Genomic DNA, 25,223 nt, shown 5'->3' with positions numbered 1-25,223 from the left:
AGGAAAGGGATTTGGCACGAGAAATCAATAATCCTACCCTATTGCGTTTTTTGCATTTGTCTTCTCACGATTTTTTTTTTCGTAAAAATACTTTGGAATTTAATCCACACATTGTCACAAAGTTGATGGACATATTCCGTTTTGCAAGTGCGTTTATCCCGTTTTTTTCCTTGAAATACTCTGGCCAGCCTAATAACTAATAAACTAATTGTTATCATTTCATCATATTTCTGGAATCTCTGCGTATTTCTGACGGATGCTAGATCTGCAGCCAGCATTGATCAACAAATGAGTTCTTGTTTCTGTGGGAAGCATATAACATGATGAAAGTTAACGTTGCATAAAATGACATGTAGAAGAAAAAATGCATTTCTAACATAACCCCGGACAACCCGGGACATCTCCCGTGCCCGTAGACCGATCTAAGATTTAGTATAATGATAGAAAATTCTATGAGTTTCCTCGCGTGATGGTCCTGGTTTTACTAAAATCGGATTATTTTATCAGAAGTTACACTAATTTGAAATTCGACATAATTTTGCTTATCTCAACCTTTTTGTTCAACCCCTGTATGTTGTAAATTTGACCTTCACTTAGCATGAATGTGAGACTGGGAATAGTCTATACACAAGCATAAAAGGCTTTCACATTTACCTAAATTGTGAATGAATAATAAGAATTAGTACTAGGTTAATAAGGAAATGCTTCAAAGCTATGTAGTCACAGTGAGAGATTTTAACATTTCGCTCAAGTTCTTGTGCTCTCCACAAAACATATTGCTGTCATCATTTAAAACATACGATTCGAAGATTCGAGTTTTCCGTTAACCTAGAATTGATCGCACATTTTCAATTCCCTATTCGTTTCCTTCGTGAAATATTAGCGCGACTGTATTAAGGTTTACAAAGAAACTAAGCCATAGTACCGTCATACGCATATTTGTCCTATGTTTGCTGGGATTCTTATGTACATAGAACAATTATGCCCATTACGGCAGAAATGAGTAAGCTTTTACAATAGCTGCTTTCCATCCATTTGACACTGAACTTTTGGTACAGCTTTCTATCATCCGCTATCATAGAAACCCACACAAAGAAGCTCTCAACGGAGCATACCTAAATCCTTTCGCATCAGTATCGGTATCAACCACACCAAATCCTTTGATTTCGGCAGCACACTTTCTGCTCTCGGTCTCCATAATCACACACCTACACAATTCAATTCTGCGTCGAATACGCGAGAGTACAAGTCCACGCGAGAGTCGAAACCACGTTGCCCAAGCTTTTCCATTCATGAACGCGTGCTGGTGCAGTTTTTATGCGCTGCATTGTTCGCTCTTCAACACGCCAAGCTCCGCCCCTCTCTCACGTTGCACTGCGAAAGAAAATGGGGAAACTGATACCGTGCTACCGGTCGAGGGGTGTGGCTTAGTTTCAAATCTGTTGCGCTTTTGCTGGTTACCGTGCGCTTGTATGGAGGTTTCCCTTATCAGTGCTCGCACCGTTAGAGATTTGTCAGTGGTTTCACGCGCGCCATAGTGAAGTATTATGTGCCGAGCTGAAGCCTGCGAGAGCGAACCTTCTGGGGGAGATTTGATCCGGTTTTGGCGTTTCGACGGTGGAATACGCATACATAAATCCGAAGCTGCCTTTGGAGCTGCTAAACCTATGCTGCCTTGGTGGATCTGGACGTGGGCATTTGTGGAGGACTCTAGTTAAGCCTTAAATTGAAGTACTAGAGCACGGCTGTATGAGTGTGATGAGCGGCAAGACATGCCAGTAGGGATGATTCGGTTGCTTATGTTACGTTCGACGGAGGGTTCAGTAGTCAGTAGGGTGCGAGCGAGAAGGCCAAATCCGATTGAAGAGGAGCGAGGTAAAACAACATTACTCATTCGAGCCCATCGACGCAATGATTGAATTTATCAAGTGCCATATGGGGAGAGTCGCGCGGTTGGTTGAATGAATTGGAAATGGAAGCAGGCAAACAGTATCACTGCTAACTCTGCTAGAGGCGTACACACATTAGAGATAGAGGAGTGTTGCTCTTGGCTAGGGCTCGATTCTGTTGTCGCGGCGATCCAGGCAGTCCATAAGTGGTGCTTCGTGGCGGCGGTTCGCGATTTTTATCCGCAGTGCTGTATGTGTGTTTGCTTGCTCGTGCGGATCGTAATTGTTTCGATGGGACGGAGATTTGTGCAACCGGGAGTGACTTTGTGATTTAATGTGATTTCAGCAGCTACCGGAGTCGCACAGGTGTGTGGAAATGGGTACTGAGTAATTACGGTCGCGGTTCAGAGATTCCAGCAATGAGATGAATGTACGTGAATGAAGAATGTATTAATTCAACAAACATAAAAGTAATAACGAAATTATTTGGAAATCCCCACGGGACTCACAAAAAAGGTAGTTTGTCAGAATGATGGAAGTTAGTGAAGTTCCTCAACAGCCCTCACAGCAGCAACAACAGAACCAATCACAGTTGCCGCTGGATTTTAGTGTAACCATGGTGAATATTAAGTTGAACAATCTGAATGTGAATTTGAATACGAACAACAACAGCATCAGCATACTGAATAACAATAACAACAGCAGTAGTGTACATGGTCAACATTTGGGACCGGTAGGGTCTCCGCCGAATGGTGCAATGGGAGGAAGCGGTCATCAGGATACGATGAGTTCCTTGTTGGCAGTGCATCAGCACCATCAGCAAAACGGAGCTGCTGCTGGTGGTGGTGGAGCTATGAATGGTAGTGGTGGAAATGGAAACAGCAGCACGGCTGCTCTAACAAGTGCGTTCAAGGTGGTGCTGCCACGAGGGAAGGCCGACGGTAAGTTGGGACGCTAAATTATTTGACACCGGACATTGTGTTACGCATTTAGGTACTTGAAGAAAATGATAATTATTTCAAGTTTTTGAAAACTAAAAATGTATGAAATAAATTTGACTAAAAACTGTATAAGATTAAGTTATTACTTAATAAAGTGATTCAAAATAAGTACGGTATGGCCCATAAAAAAATGAGAAAATATTTTTTAACTTGTGTTTTTATACATTAAAGGGTGTACTCACCCGGTTTTCTGTGTCATAAATATACAGGTATATAGGTCTTGAGCACGTTTGTAACATGTTTTCATCGATAAAAGCGGCGAAAAAATCGGCCAACTAAACCAAGGACTGGTGTAGGTTGGCTGAGTTTGTTAAAATAAGTGAAACACATCAAATCATGTGTATGTGTATGTGTTTACAATTTTGCAACATTTAGAAACGTATAAAAAATCTTAACTTCTGTTTTAGTCTTTTTTAACACTCGCTACTTTCTTTTTCTCTGTCAGAGTATACTTACGTTTGATATCGTTTTCCCGGGTATTTTCTTTCCCTTTAATGCTGCTTTTATTGGGGAATCGGTTAAAATTGATTAATTATTTTAGAGCGTCTTAGGGGAAATGCTACAAGGTTAAAAGACTATTATTCTTCCATTTACTTCCACTATTCACTTTTTATGTATCAACAAACAGATACGTATTTCGTCAATGACAAACACTGAAGAAGTTTCCAAGTAGGAAACGAAATACGTATCTGTTTGTTGATACATAAAAAGTGAATAGTGGAAGTAAATGGAAGAATAATAGTCCTTTAACCTCGGTTAAAATTTGTGTCGATTGGTATTATTTAAATTTTCAACTCGGCCAAACAGCTTACAACCTACCCCAAATGATGTTTTTGACAATTTACAAACATTTATACCATTTTGTAAGTTTTTGAATACCCTTTCCAGCGTACCACGTTTTTGGAAATTGGATGAACAATGATTCGTGTTACAAATATGGCTTTACCATAACATAAATTTACTCACTAACGCTAAAAAGGCAAAAAAAAAGTGGTCCCGTGAAAACAGAAACACAAAAATTCCTGTAATTACATCCGTATATGAGTGACCTAATACCTCACCAAAATCTCTATAATGAGCCTTAAATGCGCATTAAAGCATTTTCACAAAAGTCACTCAGCTAACCATACACTCCCGGCCGAAAGTTTGGGTTCACCCTATAAAAACATGACAAAGAGTTCTACACATATTTCTTTAGTCTTATGTCCGATTTGTGATCTTCACGGCTCATTCGAAAGATAATGAGATAATGATTTGAAGTTTGGACCAAAGTTGAACTTCTTGGTAAAAATTAAAATAAATTTCAAAACCTATATTCTTCGAAAATAAGCCGACAAAAATTCAATGCAAGTGTGGGAAGATGATCGGGAATCTATGCACTTTTAATAGTAATTTTTAGAATGTTTGGAAAAAATCTAGATTTTTTTAATCACTGAAATAGTGATGAACGGTTATGATTTTCTTCGGCCAAGTTTGGATTCAAAACGCACCTGCCCCCCACTAAATTATAGCATTTTTACTATATCTCACCTATTTTTAGTACGTTTTGCGCCCCCTTAGGAAAAATATGAAAGCCAATGAGTTAACTTACAGACCAGATATGAAATTTGTAGTTAGTTTAGCCAATTTTCCTCCAAATATAAGAAAATATGTATAGCTGTTTTTTAGCTTCTAATCAAATTCTCGCAAATAATTGTAATATAAGTGTTGCTTCACATACCATGCGATAAATTTAAGCTTATTGTGCTTCATATGCACTTTCATAAGCTATAAATGGGCAACAAATGCATAAGCTATGAACAAATTCATGCATTTAGGGTCTTGTTCCCACACTTTCAATAAATATGTGTAGGCTCATTTTCGTAGAATTTAGGTTTTAAGAGTTATGTTAATTTTGGGGAAAAAGTGCAACTTTGGATCTACTCATTATCTTTCGAATAAGCCGTAAAAATCACAAATCGCACACAAGGCTAAAGAAATATGTGTAAAAAACCTCAATATTTTTCAGGAATAACCCAAAGTTATGGTCGAGAGTGTATAACACGAAGTTAACTAAATTAATAGAAAAAAAAATATGATAAAACTGTTAAAAAAATCAAAAACTTATCTGAAAAACCTAATTGTTTTCTAGATAAGTTGTGTACGCGAAAAATTTTACCATAAAATTCATCATTTTTTTGCGAAAAGATGTTCGCCGGGCCATCTAGTTATTAACTTTTTTTTCGAAAAAGTGAACGGAATCGCAGATTTGCAACCATAAGCAGCTAGATTAGGTTCTAATGTCTTCTGGGAAGCCAAGAGAAAGACGTAGTGAAAGTCCTTAGGCGAAACATTAAGAAACTTTTTTTGTATTATAATATTTTTTCATCGAGCATTTTCAGGTTGTTTTCCCACCTATTTTCCGCTATTTACCCGCTTTTACAAAGTCTATAGAACAAGCTTTCAGAAACTTTTTAAAGAGTTGGAAAAAAGATACTGTAGCTGAAGATATTGGTAGTTGAATAATGCATTGGTTTGGGTTTCTGGGGTTTAATGCTGCAAAGCAAAAGATTCTAGAAGGTCATCTTGAATTACGAATTTGAGGAAGTCGAGTTTTGATTTTAGGTCACCTGATTCCCGACCGCGCAATCACATTGCTGAACGCCGCCTACAAGGTACTCTCCCAAATTTTATGCCGTCGACTAACACCAATTGCAAGAGAGTTCGTGGGGCAGTACCAGGTGGGATTTATGGGTGAACGCTCTACCACAGACCAGGTGTTCGCCATACGTCAGGTATTGCAGAAATGCCGCGAATACAACGTGCCCACACATCATCTATTTATCGACTCCAAAGCCGCATATGATACAATCGATCGGGACCAGCTATGGCAGCTAATGCACGAAAACGGATTTCCGGATAAACTGATACGGTTGATCAAGGCGACGATGGATCGGGTGATGTGCGTAGTTCGAGTTTCAGGGGCATTCTCGAGTCCCTTCGAAACCCGTAGAGGGTTACGGCAAGGTGATGGTCTTTCGTGTCTGCTATTCAACATCGCTTTGGAGGGACTAATACGAAGGGCAGGGATTGACACGAGTGGTAATTTTGATTTTCACGAAGTCCGTCCAGTTATTTGGTTTCGCCGACGACATTGATATCATGGCACGTAACTTTGAGAGGATGGAGGAAGCCTACATCAGACTGAAAAGCGAAGCTAAACGGATTGGACTAGTCATCAAAACGTCGAAGACGAAGTACATGATAGGAAGAGGCTCAAGAGAGGTCAATGTGAGCCACCCACCACGAGTTTCTATCGGTGGTGACGAAATCGAGGTGGTTGAAGAATTCATGTACTTGGGCTCACTGGTGACCGCCGATAACGATACCAGCAGAGAAATTCGGAGACGCATAGTGGCTGGAAATCGTACGTACTTTGGACTCCGCAAGACGCTCCGATCGAATAGAGTTCGCCGCCGTACCAAACCGACTATCTACAAAACGCTTATAAGACCGGTAGTTCTCTACGGACACGAGACCTGGACGATGCTCGTGGAGGACTAACGCGCACTGGGAGTTTTCGAAAGGAAAGTGTTGCGTACCATCTATGGTGGGTTGCAGATGGCGGACGGTACGTGGAGGAGGCGAATGAACCACGAGTTGCATCAGCTGTTGGGAGAACCATCCATCGTTCACACCGCGAAAATCGGAAGACTGCGGTGGGCCGGGCACGTAGCCAGAATGTTGGACAGTAATCCGGTGAAAATGGTTCTCGACAACGATCCGACGGGAACAAGAAGGCGAGGTGCACAGCGGGCAAGGTGGATCGATCAGGTGGAGGACGACTTGCGGACCCTCCGCAGACTGCGTGGTTGGCGAAGCGCAGCCATGAACCGAGCTGGATGGAGAAGTCTTTTATGTGCAGCACAGGCCACTCCGGCCTTAGTCTGATGATAAATAAATAAATTCCCCATAGTGTGACGGCCACAACCGTTGCTGATAGTGTACTGCTGCAACCATTACCGACGCAAAATGAAACAAGAACGAGTCTAAGCCCCCGGTGGCCCATGGTAAAAAGCTGGGGCTGTGAACTACGTTTGGTGGTCATCCTATGAAAGGATCCATAGCATACGCTACGTGACATGACGTGACAAGAAGTTTAAAAGCTCATTGATAATTATTATTATTCCTTCACGTGAGACCTAGGAATCAGCAGAAACGAGCCGAAGAAAGTTTACAGAACGCATCTACGCAGCGAAGAATATTCCGAGCGTCTCTACTGGCACCAAAAGACAAGCAGCCCTTGTACGCCCCCAAGCTTTCTTTTTGAACTGCACCAGCTGAAAGCCCTGGAAGTTGCATTAATTTTACGTCTATGTTTGTGATGCACTTATGGGGTTGGTTGGTTTACCGAAACCGATTGCTAAACTGTTGGCAAGTTTTGAATAGTACATAATTTTAGAGGGCGTCATGACCATTTTTTAAAATCAATGGTTTTTCGAAACCATTCTGGGTCCCAAACAACTGTGGCTCGATTGGCCCAAAAAAATAATTCAGTAGATTCCATAACGAATATTTTTTCGATCCATAATTAAGCTAAAATTTAGCAATTAATAGGAAAATATGTTCCATTAACATGGTCAAGAAAAACAACATAATTCTTGCTATTTTACCATGACCGCATGACAAATGATTCATAAATCTGTGGGAAATGATCCGTAAAAAACTATATTTTAATTTATGCAAATTTGCGTAATTTTATGGGTGCGGGTGGGTGCGCACAGACACACACACACACACACACACACACACACACACACACACACACACACACACACACACACACACACACACACACACACACACACACACACACACACACACACACACACACACACACACACACACACACACACAGATAGAAAAATCCACTGAAATTTACGCTAAAGATGATGCACATAAATGGAACGCCATTATTAGCTTAATTACACGCGTGATATAGCCTAAATGTATACAATATTTGACGTGAATCGTCAATATTGCTTGCAAGTTGTAAGCAAACTTGTTAGGAAGAGGTCCATTTCCGCGTAGAATAGTGTAAATATCCACATCTCAAGTTTTACGCGCTGTTTACTTTTCATTATTTTATTCTGTGCACAGAGACATCACCTCAATTCGTCGAACTGAGTCGATCGGTATATAACACTATGGGTCTCCGAGCCTTCTATAAAAAGTTTGTTTTCGAAGCGATCATGTAGCATTTACGTATACATAGTATACGAGAAAGGCAAAAATTAGGGATCATAAAATTATTCTTTATGGAATCTCCCGAACTGTTTTACGGATTTATGGTAACGTTTTATGGAACATTCATATGTAATTTACGGATCGTTTTTCATTTGACCATCCGCTTGTACGGCGAATGTGTAGCCAACAACGCTACGGAATCTCTTATTAAATCAATTAAGTGATTCAAATCCCAATCCCAATCCCAGTGTGGGGATGTAATGCCAATAAGAAGAAGAAGAAGTGATTCAAAATGAATTTCCTCAAAAGGCCGTATGGGAGATGTGGGTAAATCGGACAGGATGGGTAAAACGGACAAGTGTACCGTTTGAGCTAAATCGTTACAAATTTGGCATTCAAATAATGGAAACTATTCTTTTTATTAATGATTTAATGTAAACTTTGGCTAAAATGCCATTGTGATGTAATTTTTGATGCGCAGTATTTAAGCTTTTAAAACAGAAATCAGAAAAGTAATCCGCATTATCCTCGAGGATCTCAAACTTAGTCTATTTAAAGGATGTGCACGGGTTGAATTGATTATTTGTTTCCAAATTCGATTTTTTGAGATTTTTTTAAGAAATTGGATCATGGTGAGATAGAACGGACACGATCCGATATGGGCCATATCAAGTACATACATTTTTTCACCGAAATTTTATTAGAAAAGTTTTGTACATCTGAAAACGCCAAGCATTCATTAGGAAATTCGAATATCAGATTTTTTTCAGATCAATGTCATTTTTAAGTGATTTATGTCGATGTAACACACCTTTTAGTAAAATCATTGTAAGTTACCAATATATCAATTATCATCCAACTTTTTTTTTTCAAAGGGTGCATTTTATAGATGCTTAGCCTATGCATACAATTTATCAACTAAATTCATTGTTTTAAGCTTAATTTCTTAACATGTCCGTTTTACCCACACACTATGTCCATTTCACTCGCATACTTTTAATCCGGGTTTCCTTAGGGTGTCCATATTACAGTCAGAGCGCTCCTTCAGGTTTAGAACAAGCTTTAGATCAAACATATTTGTAATAATATTTTGTGGGAGTTCTGGAGAATTCCTAAAGAAGATGAGAATGACGAAAATTTCTAAGATTTACCTTGTAATTCGAAAGAACATCTCTTTGGAATTCAAACGACTTTCCCGTAAACATCGAACGGAATATTTTTTTAATCAAAATTCCTGGGGAAACATAATAACCTAGGATAATTCAAATGAATTGCTCATGGATTTTCTTTAGAGATTTTGAAAGATTTTCCAAATATTTGTTGAAAAATATTCATTAAAAGCTTTGAATGTTTTCCAGGGGAAGATTCAGAAGCAAGCAGTGGCGCGAGGGGTGGGTAGGACAAGTAAGAACTGTCCTACGCATGAAAGTACTTGAGTAGGACAGACGGAGCATTGTTGTACCCATGATGATGGCAAGAACATATCATGCAGATAACTAAGTACAGGGTAGCCACCAAACCGGTAAAAGCGGGAAAAAGACGGGAAATTGAAGTCACCGGAAAAAAGCGGGAAAAACCGGGAATTCAGGACTTGTACCGGGAAAAATCCAATTTTCGTAAAGTTTAATTCAAAATTCTTCAAAGCTTTCATGAATTTTATACATATTAGCAAAAGATTTACTCTTCGATGTTTATTACTCGGTGAGGTGAGGTGCAAAAATTGAGTAGATCTTTTTTCATCCAGTTTGTGTTGCCTCGGGATCATTTTGATATAATTTCTTTTTTTTTTGTCTTTATTTAAGAGACTTGCAGCCCGAGGCTGGCTCGTCTCCGATATAATTTCCAGAGTGCTTTGAGAATAGGTCGTATGTGCAACAGAGAGTTTCTCTTTGCTTCCTCTCTCTTTCGATTACTACAACACTATACTAAAGTTCTTTTTTTGGGTTTCTTGGTAGAATTCAAAGACAATAGCTTCGACTAGCGTGCTGAAGTGAAAAAAATAGCAAAAACTTTTTAATAATAAATTCAAGATTTTATTTTAATGGATAGAAAACTGAAAAAAAATCTAGAAATTTAAATTGAAAAATTGATTAAATTACGAATCGAATGTTTTGATTGTCCAAAATATCTCAGCCCAAAATGTGCCTAAATCTGTTTTAGGAAACAAGATAATGATCCTGATCGGAAACAAAGATTTGGGATTGTTAAAAAACTATTTCCCAGTTATTTTTCAAGTTATAATAAAAACCGGGAAAGTTTGGTAAAATTTATCGGGAAAAAACTGGGAATTTGAAAATCGAATTTCAGTGGCCAAGTTCCATTATGATTCATATTACGAACACATATGAATTAAAATATTTTAATAGATCAATAGTTCCCATCAGCTAGCGAAATAATTGAGATTCTATATAAGCTTGATATTCATATTTTATTGAATGTAACTATCAATACCGAATGATTATAATCTGCCGATATTGCCTCAAATGCCGAACAACCATAGTAAACATTGTCTCAAATTCCGAACCCTATGGTTCAAATTCCAAACACCACCTTAGAAGCACCAAAATTCAAAATTTCAACGTTATTCCGATGTTGGACAATTATAATGTCCATGATCTGTATGCCTGTCAAGAAAATTCGTTCATTTATACAAAAATAACGATGTGCTTCAGTTAAATCTTCAAGTAATGAGTGTTCAGAATAAAAGCATGATTGAGATTAAAGTCAAAACGGTAGCTATTTCACATAAGTAATTAAATTTCTAGTTCTGAAAAAAAAAACTAATTTAAAATAGTTTAGCTCATGTAGTTCTGTATGAAGACATTAATGAGACAAGGATTGCAAAAATCTTTTACAACAAGATTCAGAGTCTAAAAGGATTACAGGGAGTTCTTTTCAAACCCAAATGCGCTTAATGATCCCTTAAAACATGTCCAAGAAATCTTGATTATTATATTTTACTATATTCTATGCAATTGTTGAAAGTTTTCTGTAAGAATGTTTTTATTCGTGCTGAATCAAAAATTGTCCTGGATAAACGCTTTGAGATACATCGAACATTTCATTCAAATAAATGTACCTTTTTTAGCAGATTATTTGTGAGAATAAATTTTATTATTTTCGTCTAATAAACACAATTTACTCACTCTAAAGTGTATCAGTAATTGTGGAAATGGGATTTTTTGGACCTGAATTCCATGAAAATGGTCCAACCATACATTTTGTGGATAAGGAATAATTGAGCGATTCAGGAATTATTTAGGGAAGCTTCAAGTTTGTAAAGATTTCTGGGAATTCATCTGTACGGAAGCGTCCCAAATTACACCCAGGTTTTTTTTACACGGTTTGGTTTTCGTCATTTAAAACCTTCAGCGTCAATGAAACAATGAGTTAACCCCACGAATAAATTCACAAAAAATCAAAGAAATTTCAGGAGGTTTTTGAAAAACTGTGAAAGTTCAGGTTATCCGAGAAATTAATGAATTCCAACCGCGTAAAAAAAAACCTGGATACGTTACGCTTAGAAAGGGATGGGGGGTTGACCAAAGTGTGACGGCCCATACATTTTTTTATGTTTCATATAAAAAATGTGACACAAGGGGGGGTGGAGGGTTGAAAATGTTCAATTTTTGCGTTACGTAATTAATAGGTCTTCCCTAAGGTTAACTCTGCTCTATTAATTCATAACATGCACCCATATCAGTAACAATCAAAAACAAATTATTGGAGGGAAAAGAAATTTCTGCATAACTCAAGAACTAATTAGAGTATAAATCATTTTTAGGCGAAACTAAGTTTGTCGGGTCTGCTAGTTAATCATAAACATCTGAAGGTATGGTCCAGAATGTCTAAAAGGATCTCTGAAAAGTCAATATAATTAAATAAAAGCATTGTGTACAAATTTTGCTTTTGGTAGAATGTGGTAGTTATCAATTTTTTCACTGCTTTGTAATATTATCTTAGCACACATAAATATGAAACAGTTTTTCATGTGAAGATAGGTAGTCAACAATAATGAATTGAAAGGAATAATATATTTTGAATCTTTGAGTGTTGCACAAATTACATTTCTCTAAATTTTTCAAAGTACAATGATTTACATACACAGCATTATTTAAATCCAAAATATGCATTTGATTTGAATATTTTAAGGGTATTGCTCCTTCCAAAATCTCCCGCTTTTCATTAATTATTTTTTGTCCATCATCATCTCGGTACGACTCTGCCTATAATAGTAAAGGAATTCAAAAAGTGAGCTAAGAAATAAATGAGTTCCACTATAAAACAAACATTACAAATATTATGAGGACTGTATTCCAATAAATGGAAGGAATAAAAACTTGATTACAGCACGAATAACTTATAACGTTATTTACATATTTCTGTACTTTCGGTACCAATTACAATGTCAGAACGAGAACACCCCGGGTAGAAACCGTGATATTGATAACAAAACATGATATTAACTTGTTTGAAATAAGAGTAAAAATAACTAGAGAAAATAACAAAAATTTGCACCGAAAACGAACACACTAATAGCTCAAGATATTGATAAGTTCTTGTTAATGGCATAACCTGATATTTTTATGATAATTCGGTGGAAATTTTTGTTATTTTCGCTTGTTATTTTTACTCTTATTTCAAACAAGTTCATATCATGTTTTGTTATCAATATCACGTTTTACTATTAATGAACCATTTTCGTCTACCCGGGACTGGTTTTCGAATTAGTGCTCTTTGATCAATTTACCATACCAAAGGAATAGTATTTTGCTAGTTTTTATTACCCTAGTAGCACAACCCACGCTTATTTTATTGCAGCAACTCACATGTGGCCAAATTTGGTTACATTAGAGCTACTGTAAGTGCTCTGCGATATGTGTGTTCCTCGGGTAGTATTTTGGAATACTGTGAAAAGTTTAGAGTTGGTTGTCCCTTGATTCTGAACAGTAGTTTGCTTACGGCAACCCTTACTTTGCACTGTTCAATGCGCAAAAACGATCCATAAAAAATGAAAAACGATCCTTAAATACCATCTAAATGTTTCATTAAACGGTACCATAAATTCATAAAATAGCTCGGGAGATTCCATAAAGAATAATTTTATGATCCAAAAATCTTTGGAAAATTTCATTTTTTTTTAAATGATCAATAATGCTTGGAGAGAAGGCCAATGAAACTATATTAATTGATCCACACATTTTTAAAAATCTATGGATCATATGGTAAAATGTATGAATCATATGAACAAAACTATGGATCATTTGAACAAAGTTATGGATCAAATGGCCAGAATTATGGATCATATGACTAAAATTATGGATTATATTACTGAAGTTATGGATCATCATCATGATAAAAAATGCGCAAATTTTAAAGTTTTATGGATCAAAATATAGTTTTTTTATTGATCATTTTCCTAAGATTTATGGATGATTTGTCATACGTTCATGGAAAAATAGCAAGAATTGTATTGTTTTTCTTGACCATGTTAATGGAACATATTTTCCTATTAATTGCTAAATTTAGAGACGAGCCAGCCTCGGGCTGCAGATCTCTTAAATAAAGACAAAAAAAAATTGCTAAATTTTAGCTTAGTTATGGATCGAAAAATTATTCTTTATGGAATATCCTGAACTATTTTATGGATTTATGGTACCGTTTTATGGAACATTTAGGTGTTATTTACGGATCGTTTTTCATTTTTGTATGGATCCGTCTTCATTGTTTATATGCAAAAGTCTGTTTTGCTAAAAAAGAATCGTCAGTGGGAGACTCAATTTCAACCGAACAATGGGAAACTCAAAGATATTGGCTATTAACAAACGTAATAGGTAGAATTGGGGTGCCAGATACATGGTCTTACAAGCAAAGGCATATCGGTGAATCATGCAGTGAACATCTTAGGCATGTGGAGCAAGCTATTTACCAGGGTTGTTAATTGTTAATTTATCGTTATCGCCGATAAAGTTAATTGTTTTCAACTTTATCGATTGCTACGATAAAGATGCATCAACTCAGTAATTATCGGAGTTCGATAATTCAACGTTAATTTAACGTAAGTTAACTCGATAATTTTGCAATAATGTGGTTACTAGATTACGAGAAAAAAAGTTATGTATAATTTTGACAGAAGCCGAGAATTATGTAAACTGATCTTTTCCAAAATTTCTCAATGATGACCCTTATTGTGGCAGGTTGACCAGAGATGATTTTGATTGAAGCGGGAACGGCACGGAACGAAGAAAAACCAAGTGTTCTGTCATTGGCTTGATGGACTATCAAGCACTACATAGGTGTTTGGAATATATGGCACTGGCTACAAATACAACGCGGATATTTGTGCTAACCATACAGACTTGCTTTGAGATGGAGACATATCTATTGAGAACGCATGATGATTTTTTCTTAGACAATCTTCATCGGATAATCAAGAAGATGTAGCTGCATTCTTTATTATGGAAAACCGCGACTATCTGTGAAATTGAATGAATGATCATAAGAATGTGTTTGATCAATTTGAACCCCAACTTAATTGCAAGATTTAAATGAGTTACCTAATATTTCAGGGCAATGCTAGAAAAGCATATTGCAAAACCAACTTGTAAATATTATATTTTTTACCTGCAGGACATATTACAGTTAACTCGATAATTATCGATAAATCAACGAAGACTCGATAACGATAACGATAAATCAACGCTCACTTTATCGTCAACGAAGCATCATCGTACATTCGTTATCGTTATCGAAGATGGCGTTAAATTAACGATAATAATTTATCGATTAACAACCCTGCTATTTACTCTTTTCTGAAATCTTAATTTTGAACCAAGCACTGCTGGTGTACCATCAGTATACAAACTCCCCAAACTTTTTTCCACTGCTTGTCACCAGATTCAAAAAAGATACTTATTGCAGCGTTGATGTCGTTGCTTTTGATTATATTTTTCAAATCACTACCGAAAAGAAACTCCTAATTCAAATCTCGTGATTCTGAATAAAACTAATAAATCGATATTTGTACAAAACAAATGACAAAATTATACAAAGAAAACATGTTCAGTTTATGACAGTCAAAACACAAAAAGGGTGAAATCTTTGCAAAGGATTCACGGCTCCCTTTTGTTATGGTCTCGCGACCCTACAGGAGGTAGCGGACCACCGGTTGGGAAACACTGCGTTAGATTAGTTGAATTTTCATTACATACGTTTATAAACTTTTGGTATGTATCTTATACGTCGAGTTGCTACGGAGGAAATATTCAGCTCTGAAGCTCCAAAAAATCACATCAAATATTTTGAAAAATGAATATTCACCATTCACTGTTTGCTATGAATTTGAAATAGCTCTAATTCTCGTATCATATTTTAGAAATTCTATCATCAGTAATACTTAGTCAAGGTAAAGGTGAACATCCTTTAACATGAATAATCATCAAAACATACTGCAAAACTCGATACTATACACTGGCCGACATAATAAAGTGCACACTTGCCGTTTTTTATGCAAAGTGGTCAATTTTGGAGCTCTAGATCTCGGTTGCCTGTGAACCGATTTTGCTGAAAATTTGACCAGAGTTCAGTTATAACTGAATAAATTTTATGAATTTTACCATATCTAAGTTTCGACCATATTTATCAACAGGGTAAAAAAAAATTGCGGTGATACCAAAATGATTTCCAAATATATTTAATACTACATACAACTCTTAGTATCTTCAGCAAACTTTTTCTAGAGTGCTTTGAGAATAGGTCGTATGTGCAAAAGAGGTGCTCTCTCAAAAGAGAAAGGAAGCAAAAAGATACTCTCTTATGCATATACGACATATTTTCAATAAGCGTTTTTTCTGAACATGTCATCATTCTATAATCTATACTGCCGGTAATCGCAAGTCAGGTCCATCTGCATATGGACGTCACTTGGGGCTCGCGGCAGTATAGAACTTAAGATGAATAAAAATATAATTTTGCCAAAAACATGTTGGTGCTACCGCTATATGTTTTTACCCTGTAAATCAGTAAGGTCGAAACTTAGGTGCGGTAAAATTCAAGTTAAAACTAGGCTCTGGTCAAATTTTCACCAGCATCGGTTCACGGGCAACCGAGATCTAGAGCTCCAAAATAGACCATTTTGTAGTATACCCGTGTCATTTGTTTAGTGTATGTCTTTCTGCTTCATTTCTATTCGTATTTGTTTTTCATTCAGATATTTCTCAAACTTAATGTTTTTAGATTGAGATATCGCTATTTATACCCTTCGAGACATGGCTTAAACCCATGGCTTCAATAATAAGTGGGATAATACTGATTTTGTCGATGCATCGGTACTGAAGTTAAAACATATTTTTGCTTCTTCTTATAAGTTCCAAATTCGTTTTGTACAGAAATCTGATTTCATTGTATTTGGCATTTCGGAATCTCACCTTTAAACAGAGATCTAATCAGTCAGAAGAGGGTTCAGTATATCAACCAAACAACAACAAAAAACTTAGAGATTCATGTCGTCGGTTTTGAAACCAGCCTAAGATTGAGTTACGTTATTATAATTTACTCCATTGACTCCATCCAAAAGGTGCAAAAGATGGGTCATCTAAAAGCAAATTATAGTCGTTCCATACTCTTCCGACCATCACTCATAAGTATTAACAAGAATAGTAAAAACTAGAGCACAGTGTGGCAGATCTTACTCCGTAATGCATCACGAAAAGGTGTCTACCCAGCATTACAGGCTCCGTTAACTGCCTGGCTAATTGTTTCACCCAGTCAGTCCATTCATTCCCTCGGCACAAGTCGCCTTCCACCTTGGGATTCGGGATAAGGGACGTCATATTGTCAGTTTGAGTGTTGTACCGAGCTTGGCGATATAACCGGAGTTACACCGTTACGCACTACTTATGATACTTGATTTAGAGTAATTTACTGCTGTTCCATCAATGTTGGAGTCATTCACAGGCATCACAAGTTTTACATATTCCATGAGTTTCAATTTAGCTTCTGAAAAAAAAATCCCGCAAAATTAGTCGAATGACATAAAATTTTATTTCTTACAATTCTGTTTGAAATCTTGGCATGTGCAGAAGGCTGCAAGATTCTAAATACAAAAATGTATGCTTCTTACAAGACATTGTATTTAATGAATACATTATTATACGCTTTTTGTATAATGATTTTACATGAACAAATCTGTACATACCAAAATTCTATACAAGACAAGCACTGACCTGTAAAAAAAAAACTAGTAGTTGGTATTCAATGTAATCATTTCACCAATTAGCAACTAAGTGAATATTTATTGGCCTCAACTTGAATAATCATACGACAGGCACACGATATTCTAAATCCTGCAAGTCATTCAGAATTTTAGCACATTTTCACCTCATAAGCTTGAATAGCCGAGCTTATACAATATTTGCATATAAATTTGATTCACTCACTAGCTCCATGAAATCGACAACCATGAAGCGGTACCTAGATGGTTCAGAATTGTTAAACTTTTTCCACATACACTCACTTGGCATTTGGCTCACATTTTTTTTTACAAACACACATGAAACCGTTTCACCAATTCTCTGTAACCCGTCGATGTCGCGGGATGCATATATGTGTTTGCTTTTCATTTGAAAATCGCGCTTATTCGGGGGTAACATAAATAATTTACGAAATTCCGCATTCGGTCTGTCGCCTCCGGATTGTGGCAAGTGGCAAGCAAAACTTCCAAAATTTGAATTTCTATCGCTTGTGTATACAATTCTCCCGAGCTGAGAGTAAAACACAATCCGAATTTTCGGCAATCAAAATAAAAAGTTGTAAATATTAATTACCGGCTCCTGTTTCTGGGGGCGGCGCACCCTCCCAGAGGTGTACGATTGCGAGGCAAAGGCCCATTCCGGGGTGGAGAGAATACATCAACAACCTGCTGCTTCTGGCGGCGCTGCTACTGCTGAGGCTGTCAAGTGATATTCCTCTACCGTTGTTGGGACTGGGAACTGTCGAGAAAGTGGAGGCGAGTCAAAAAAGAACTTTGAAATTTAATTTATCAAAAACAATATTTCATCATCACATGCCATCGTCGGTATACGGGTGCTGCGAACCAACCAGCGAACGATTGCATGGGAGAGGGATGTTGGAGAAAAAACAGAGAGTTTGTATGGGACTCCGGTTGTTATCGCACCACCAGCAGCACACCAACTGGAAGCATCAGAAGGAATGGAACATTTTCCCGGTTTTGGTGATTTTCACAGAGTTTGTATTTTTTTTTCTGTTCTGATGAAAATGATTTTATTCTCTGTTCATGAATAAGCGAATGCGATTTATTGCATTTCGCATAATATTTCTTTTTTTAAATTTTCTATCTTGAGTGTTGATGATTTGATTCAGCTATATTATTTCTCTCTTCAAGTTTCATGTTGTTAATAAAGTTAGTCAATCAATTCTGGTTCCGGTTCCGGAATCGGCATATTGCCCCCGTTGTTGTTTATAATTCAACTGATAAACATCTCTAAGCACATCACGGATGCTGATACTGGCGGGAATGACCTCGGGGCACGGTTAAATCCGCCGATATTGCCGATTCAAACTCCGAGACCCTACACCCAAAAAACAAATCTGACAATTATTGTATAAAATCTGGGCATATACAATTCTGTAAGCTTTTTATACAAATATTGTATTAAAATAATTCAAATCTGTATTATTTCAATACAACAATTGTATTGAAATCTTCCGAAATTGTATATGCCCAATTATTATACAGTTTCTGTAAGGTTCTTATGCAGAACTGCATTAAAATCTGCCATCCGCTGGTTCGGTATTTTAAACACTATATTTTTTAGAAATACAAATGCCGGCAAAAGTTCTCGCAGTGCATAAAAATATTAATGGAATATTATTTCGTCCCAAGTAGCCATAAGAGATCCTGAAATTCTCCGCCAATATCCAAATGCTCCTGTCTAGAATAAGTTCGTGAGTTAAATACTTTCTTTCAGCTTTCAGCTTAAGTAACATAACCATGAACCATTTTCTTATGCGTTTTCGAATTAATCATCAACAATCGAACTTACGCTTTCGATCCAGCTGAGGCAAAAATACTTGCATCATAACACAAATACGAGTATCTAAGCCTTAAATCCATTTTGTGTAAGAAGCTCGCATTCTAGGAAAAATCCAACGTTCCGTAACATTCATTATATTCATCTAAATATACTGCAGTAGATGCTCTGCTGCTCTGGCAAACGAACTGCATGGCGAAAACAACGTAAACAGCTTTATCAATAGAAGTGAGAGGTACTAACAACATTTACGCGCATTATCATCAATTAATCAATCTTAAGCAGACCCTCTGGGGTAATGATCCTAAACTCACGTCTTCATTTTTACCATCGTCCTGAGATTCACCAGACGCAACTTCCTGCGTTCCGTTTCGGGATAAACGAAAATTATTTCCAAGCGTGACACCGTTTTTCCCCGTGAGCCCAAATAGCCCCAAATCGGAACAAGACAGACAAATCCTCATTAAAATTCATCTCACACACTCGCTATCATGCTGTGTATGTGTTTTGCTCACGGGCGGTGGTGCCTCACAATCCGGAATCTTTTGCCCGTCGTGTAGACACAGTAAGGATCGCCAGGATAGTGTTGTAGGTATCAACTGGCGGTGCACCATCGTTCCCAACGGGGAAAGCCGAGCTTAATTCATTTAGACTTAATTAACGGTCGGAGCGATCTACTTTTAATATTGTACCATTCTCCTCTCAGTGCACAACATTTGCCGTGTCTAGTCGAGAATCTGGGATGTCTGGAAAAAATACGACCGTGGTTTGAGCTGCTCACGTCGTCGTAGTCGTCGCCGTTTCAACCACTGACCGACGGGCGCTAGAATCGCATTGCAGCAACAGTGTCGTTCTTGTTTTCGGGGTGTTTTCGATTACTTTTGTATGATTCAGCGAAAAATGAAATTATGTCAACATGTCGAACAATGATGACATTTTGAGTAAAAGACATGATTTCATTTCACGAATATCTTGCTTATTTCCGTGATTAATTTAATTGTTGAAAAAATAACAATGTTTTACAAAAAATGAAATTAACAAAAATTTGTAAAATATAAAAACAATTACGGATCACAAGATTCAGCTCGAAATTAATTTATAAATCTATTTTTGGGTATATTCTAATTATATTAAGACCACTTGATTTTCTATTATACAAATAACTATTTAAAAAATATACATGTTTTAAAGAATTGGACCTGTACTGTACCTCTACAATTCTTGTCGGGTAAATCCGAATGACTACGCGAATCAAGGATAATTTAATTACCGAGAATGTTCAAAATGCTCATAGCAGGGATACGTTATTCCCATCCCGGGCCTTTTTGCAACCATCACCACTCGGGCACTAACATGGAGTGCATTTCCCTATATTTATTTTCAAGGGAAAATGGATAGTTGCTGCAAATCTCCCCCACAGGAACACTTTGTCAGGTTTGGAACTCGTCGGCAGGGCAGTTTAAATTCTTGCCCATAATTATACATAATTAATGAGCATGGAGTTTTATTTCTTTCACATCGCGGCTAATGGACATTACCTTTTACCTTTAAGTGGATAATCGCATCCAAAAATGTTAGTTTTTCAGCAAAGCAAACGTCATTTCTCCGCAGCATGATTTACATCTGGGATATGCGCTTTTTTGCCCCCATTCAACAGGGCCCGAGAGTGATGGAGACCAAAAATAGCCCAGTACCACGCAGGAAGCGACCACTTGGGAGTAGAATGCAACATTTGCTTGAATAACGAACGCGAGTACAGTTATGAATGAAAAATTAGATCGAAATGAACGGCAACGAAGGGCCATAAATAATGTTCTCAACGAATGGCGAAAAACAAAAAAAAATCTTGATGCTGTGCTATTCGAGAAGTATGGAGGAAAAAACATGAATCTCCATCCGGTATTTCGCAGAGCTATTAAGAGCTTCTGCAGAGGGTCAAACGTGAGCAGTGGCAGATCACCAGCCTTCTGACTCTGTCGAGTGTCAATCGGACAAAAAATCACTCAAGCGACACATGTTTTTGAAGTTTTGGAATTTGTCGTTCATTTTTTACAGAGGTTATCTTAATCTTGCGATTAATAGTTTAGGGATTCATCATCTGTTTTTGACTTCGAAGTAAGCTTCTGTTTTATTCATGCACTACACGGTGTGTTTGAAGAGGCTTATTTTCAAAAAATAAGTATCTCTAAAACACTCACTACACGAAAGTATAGGTTTTCCTCTTTCAGGTAGGTGCATTTTTAAAATGTTCTATAGGGGGTCATTTTTCCATACATTTTGGGGGGGGGGTTAAATCGGCTATCATTTGAGATTTCTATGGAGTTTGCACCAAAAATAGTGAAAAAAATTAAAATTGTTCTAGATCCCCGATAGAACATAAAATAATGAAATGAAAAATAATATTTCCCCATAGACACACCGTGACTAAGTTTACGAATTGGCAACAATATCAAGGGTCTGATAAGCCCATCGCAACAAATATTTGAGAAGGGTAAAGCGCCAAAATTCGGCCTCTTCATCTAAAAATCTAGCTAATGCGTCTTGAATTGTTTCCTGGGATCATAGTTACTGGCTGATCAGTCGGTTAGCAAATTATGGAACGCCATTAGCGCAGATACTTACCTCGTTAAAAATCTGCATAATAATAATAATTAGTTAAGATAAGATTTAACAATAAAAACAAAATTTAACCCCAAATGTGCCAAATGTTGAATTTGCTTCTTAAAAAAGGGCCGTACACTAATTCCACGAACACTTACGAGTGGAGGGGTGTCTGTTAATTTCTTAAGCACCATGTAAATAAAAATTGATTTGTCCTAAAATTCTTTACGTAATTAGTATACGGCCCTCTAGGTAGAATGCTCGTGTTTTGGGGATTATCACTGCTCCCATTTTTTTTGTGAGCAAAAATGTAGGATAGAAAATGCCTGCCAGGAAATGCTTTCTGAAGAAACATCTTGGGCTTCAGCACATAGCTGCAGCCTAGATCAACCCGGAACCGCCATTTGGTACTTCTTCCAGCATTAAGCCCACCCCAAGTTGGCGCATTTTACGCCTCTTCCGTTGAGGCTGGTATTTTTTCGTATGAGGTTTTATCCATCCTTCGTGAAGCATTTCTTGAACAGTTTGCCTTCTTCTATACTGTTGAGTATTTTAAGTAGATAAAGGTCCATATAAATGACAATTCTATTTTTGCTGATGAGCAATTTGGTTTTCGCCATGGGCATTCAACCACTCATCAGTTATTAAGAGTTACGAACCAAATCTCTCGAGTTCATCGGGAGCACACCTATACTAACCGATGTGCTCAAGGACCATGGATTCGGCATCGTAGCTCTACAGGAGGTTTGTTGGAAGCTATCAACCATCTACCAGAGCTGCGGCAACACACACGAGCTGGGAACAGCTTTCATAGTGATGGGCGATATGCAAAGGCGCGTGATCGGGTGGTGGCCGATCAATGAAAGAATGTGCAGGTTGAGGATCAAACGCCGGATCTTCAACTTCAGCATAAGCAACGTCCATAGCCCACACTCCGGAAGCACGGATGATGATAAGGACGCAATCTACGCGCAGCTGGAACGTGAGTACGACAGCTGCCCAAGCCACGGCGTCATAATCATCATAGGAGATTTGAACGCTCAGGTTGGCCAAGAGGAGGAATTTAGACCGACTATTGGGAAGTTCAGCGCTTACCGGCTGACGAAGGAAAACGGCCTACGACTAATTGATTTCACCGCCTCCAACAATATGGCCATTCGCACATTTGCAAAGGTGGACAAGTGAATGCATCAAAGACAAATTACTTGCTTGTGGGCGGAACCGAGCGCGACAGGACCCGCCTGGGAAGCAGTGTTACGATAGACGGGGATGCCTTCGAGGTGCTCGAGGAATTCGTCTACCTTGGATCCTTGCTAACGGCTGATAACAATGTTAGTCGTGAAATACGAAGGCGCATCATCTGTGGAAGTCGGGCCTACTACCGGCTCCAGAAGAAACTGCGGTCAAAAAAGATTCGCCACCGCACCAAACGTATCATGTACAAGACGCTGTTGAGACCGGTTTTCCTCTACGGACATGAAACATGGACAATGCTCGAGGAGGACTTGCAAGCAATCGGAGTGTTCAAGAGACGGGTGCTTAGGACCATCTTTGGCGGTGTGCAAGAAGACGGTGTGTGGCGGCAAAGAATGAACCACGAGCTCGCCCAACTCTACGGCGAACACAGTATCCAGAAGGTAGCTAAAGCCGGTAGGGTACGATGGGCAGGGCATGTTGCAAGAATGCCGGACAGCAACCCTGCAAAGATGGTGTTCGCTTCCGATCCGGTATGAGACGGCGTGGAGCGCAGCGAGCGAAGTGGGCTGACCAGGTACAAAACGACTTGGCGAGCGTGGGGCGCATTCGAGAATGGAGAGATGCGGCCTCGAACCGTGTATGTATTGTGGGGTCAAATTATTGATTAAGTGCTATCTGTTTAGATGTGAACTAAACAAATGAAATAAATGCTTTATGGTATCGCGGTCTACGATGTCATTTTGCAGTTGAAAAGGACTTCAGCCTGTCCACAGCCAAAGCCAACGATTTTGAGTTGATGGCCTTATCATCTCCATTTTCCCATAGTAACAAACTCCACTAAAGCGGACACAACGGCATAACAATAATAAAGACCCAATTTGGTATAACCGACAAGTTAAGAACTTAAGAAATCGAAAGCAAAAGGTGCGACGTAGCCAATCTGAAATAATAAAAATGACAGTTGTATGCGGCTTTTTTTTGAATGAGATGCTCTTGTAAACGCGAGTGCATTTAGCAATGTTGTGCTCTGTTCGACGGCTTCGATCTACATCGTCTGGCGCAAATCAATGCGGTGATGAACCGCAACTCCCGACTACTCGACTTAGTTTTGGTGAACGATGTTGCACTTCCTAATTGTACAGTATCCGAAGCTCCTGAGCCTTTAGTAGGACCTGATGCTGATCATCCGGCATTGGAAACATTAGTTGATGTTTCCATCCCTATTCAGTTCGAAAACATCGAAGAACCTGTGGCGTTTGATTTCAATAGGGTGGATCTCGTTTCTATGCAGCACGCATTTACGCAGATCGACTGGCGACTTGTTGATACGTTTGGAAGCATTGACGATGCGGTTGAATTCTTCCTTACTCTAACTCTAAATCAAATTATCTCGGACTGCGTGCCTCTTCGTCGACCTGCCCCTAAGCCTGCATGGGGCAATGCGCGGCTTCGCTATTTAAAACGCTTAAGAGCTAAATCGCTTCGAAAATACAGCCAATCCAGGAACGTTGTTACCAAGCGATCCTTCGGTCTGGCAAGCAATAATTATCGTATCTCTACAACCGTTACCTTTTCAAACGTTACACCTGGCGTATGCAGCAAAAATTCCGTCGTCATCCTAAGACATTCTGGTCGTTCGTGAAGTCAAAAGAGAATGAGGAAGGCCTTCCTGCTGAATTTTTTTCTGGGAAACAGACGCGCTCGATCTGCCGTTGACAAATGTAACCTTTAGGCGGATCGCTTCAAGCAAGTTTTTAACGACACTATTGCCTTTACTTCTCGGGTGGAGGCGGCACTCATTGATACACCCAACGATGTAGTCAATTTCAACAACTTCGTTGTAAGCCTGGATATGGTTGAATTGGCCATCAATAAGCTAAAATATTCCAGCACTGGAGGTCCTGATGGTATCCCGCCGTGTATTCTGAAGAAATGTTCTGCTGAGTTAATCTTGCCGCTGTCAAAGCTCTTCATTCTCTCCCTGCGTTAGAGTACATTTCCTGAACGCTGGAAATTCTTTCATATTCCCTGTGTTTAAAAAAGGACACGAGCAAGACGCTGAAAACTTCAGAGGGATTACATCGTTGTGTGCTTGCGCAATTTTTTTTTTTTCGAAATAATTGTGAATGACGCACTGGGTGCTGCCTGTAAATCGTATATATCACCTGATCAGCCTGGATTCTACCCTTGAGGTCTATCTCAACTAATCTCGATCCATTTGTATCGTTGTGCCTGCGTAACATGGAGCTAGGAGCCCA

The 25,223-nt window shown here is 38.3% G+C and overlaps 1 protein-coding gene across 1 annotated transcript in view; it reads left to right on the top strand.

The window, feature by feature from the left end:
• Nucleotides 1-1,949: 1,949 nt before the first annotated feature.
• Nucleotides 1,950-25,223, top strand: part of LOC134217093 (fez family zinc finger protein 1) — a 172,654-nt gene continuing 149,380 nt past the window's right edge. The window contains exon 1 of the mRNA XM_062695856.1: nucleotides 1,950-2,830. Within this exon, the coding sequence (XP_062551840.1) occupies nucleotides 2,419-2,830 (412 nt within the window). The 5' untranslated portion in view covers nucleotides 1,950-2,418. The remainder of the gene's footprint in view (nucleotides 2,831-25,223) is intronic.

Source organism: Armigeres subalbatus, chromosome 2, assembly GCF_024139115.2.
Source record: "Armigeres subalbatus isolate Guangzhou_Male chromosome 2, GZ_Asu_2, whole genome shotgun sequence".
Classification (NCBI taxonomy): Eukaryota; Metazoa; Arthropoda; class Insecta; order Diptera; family Culicidae; genus Armigeres; species Armigeres subalbatus.
The sequence above is the reverse complement of the archived record's forward strand: the minus strand, read 5'-3'. Positions and strand labels throughout refer to the sequence as shown.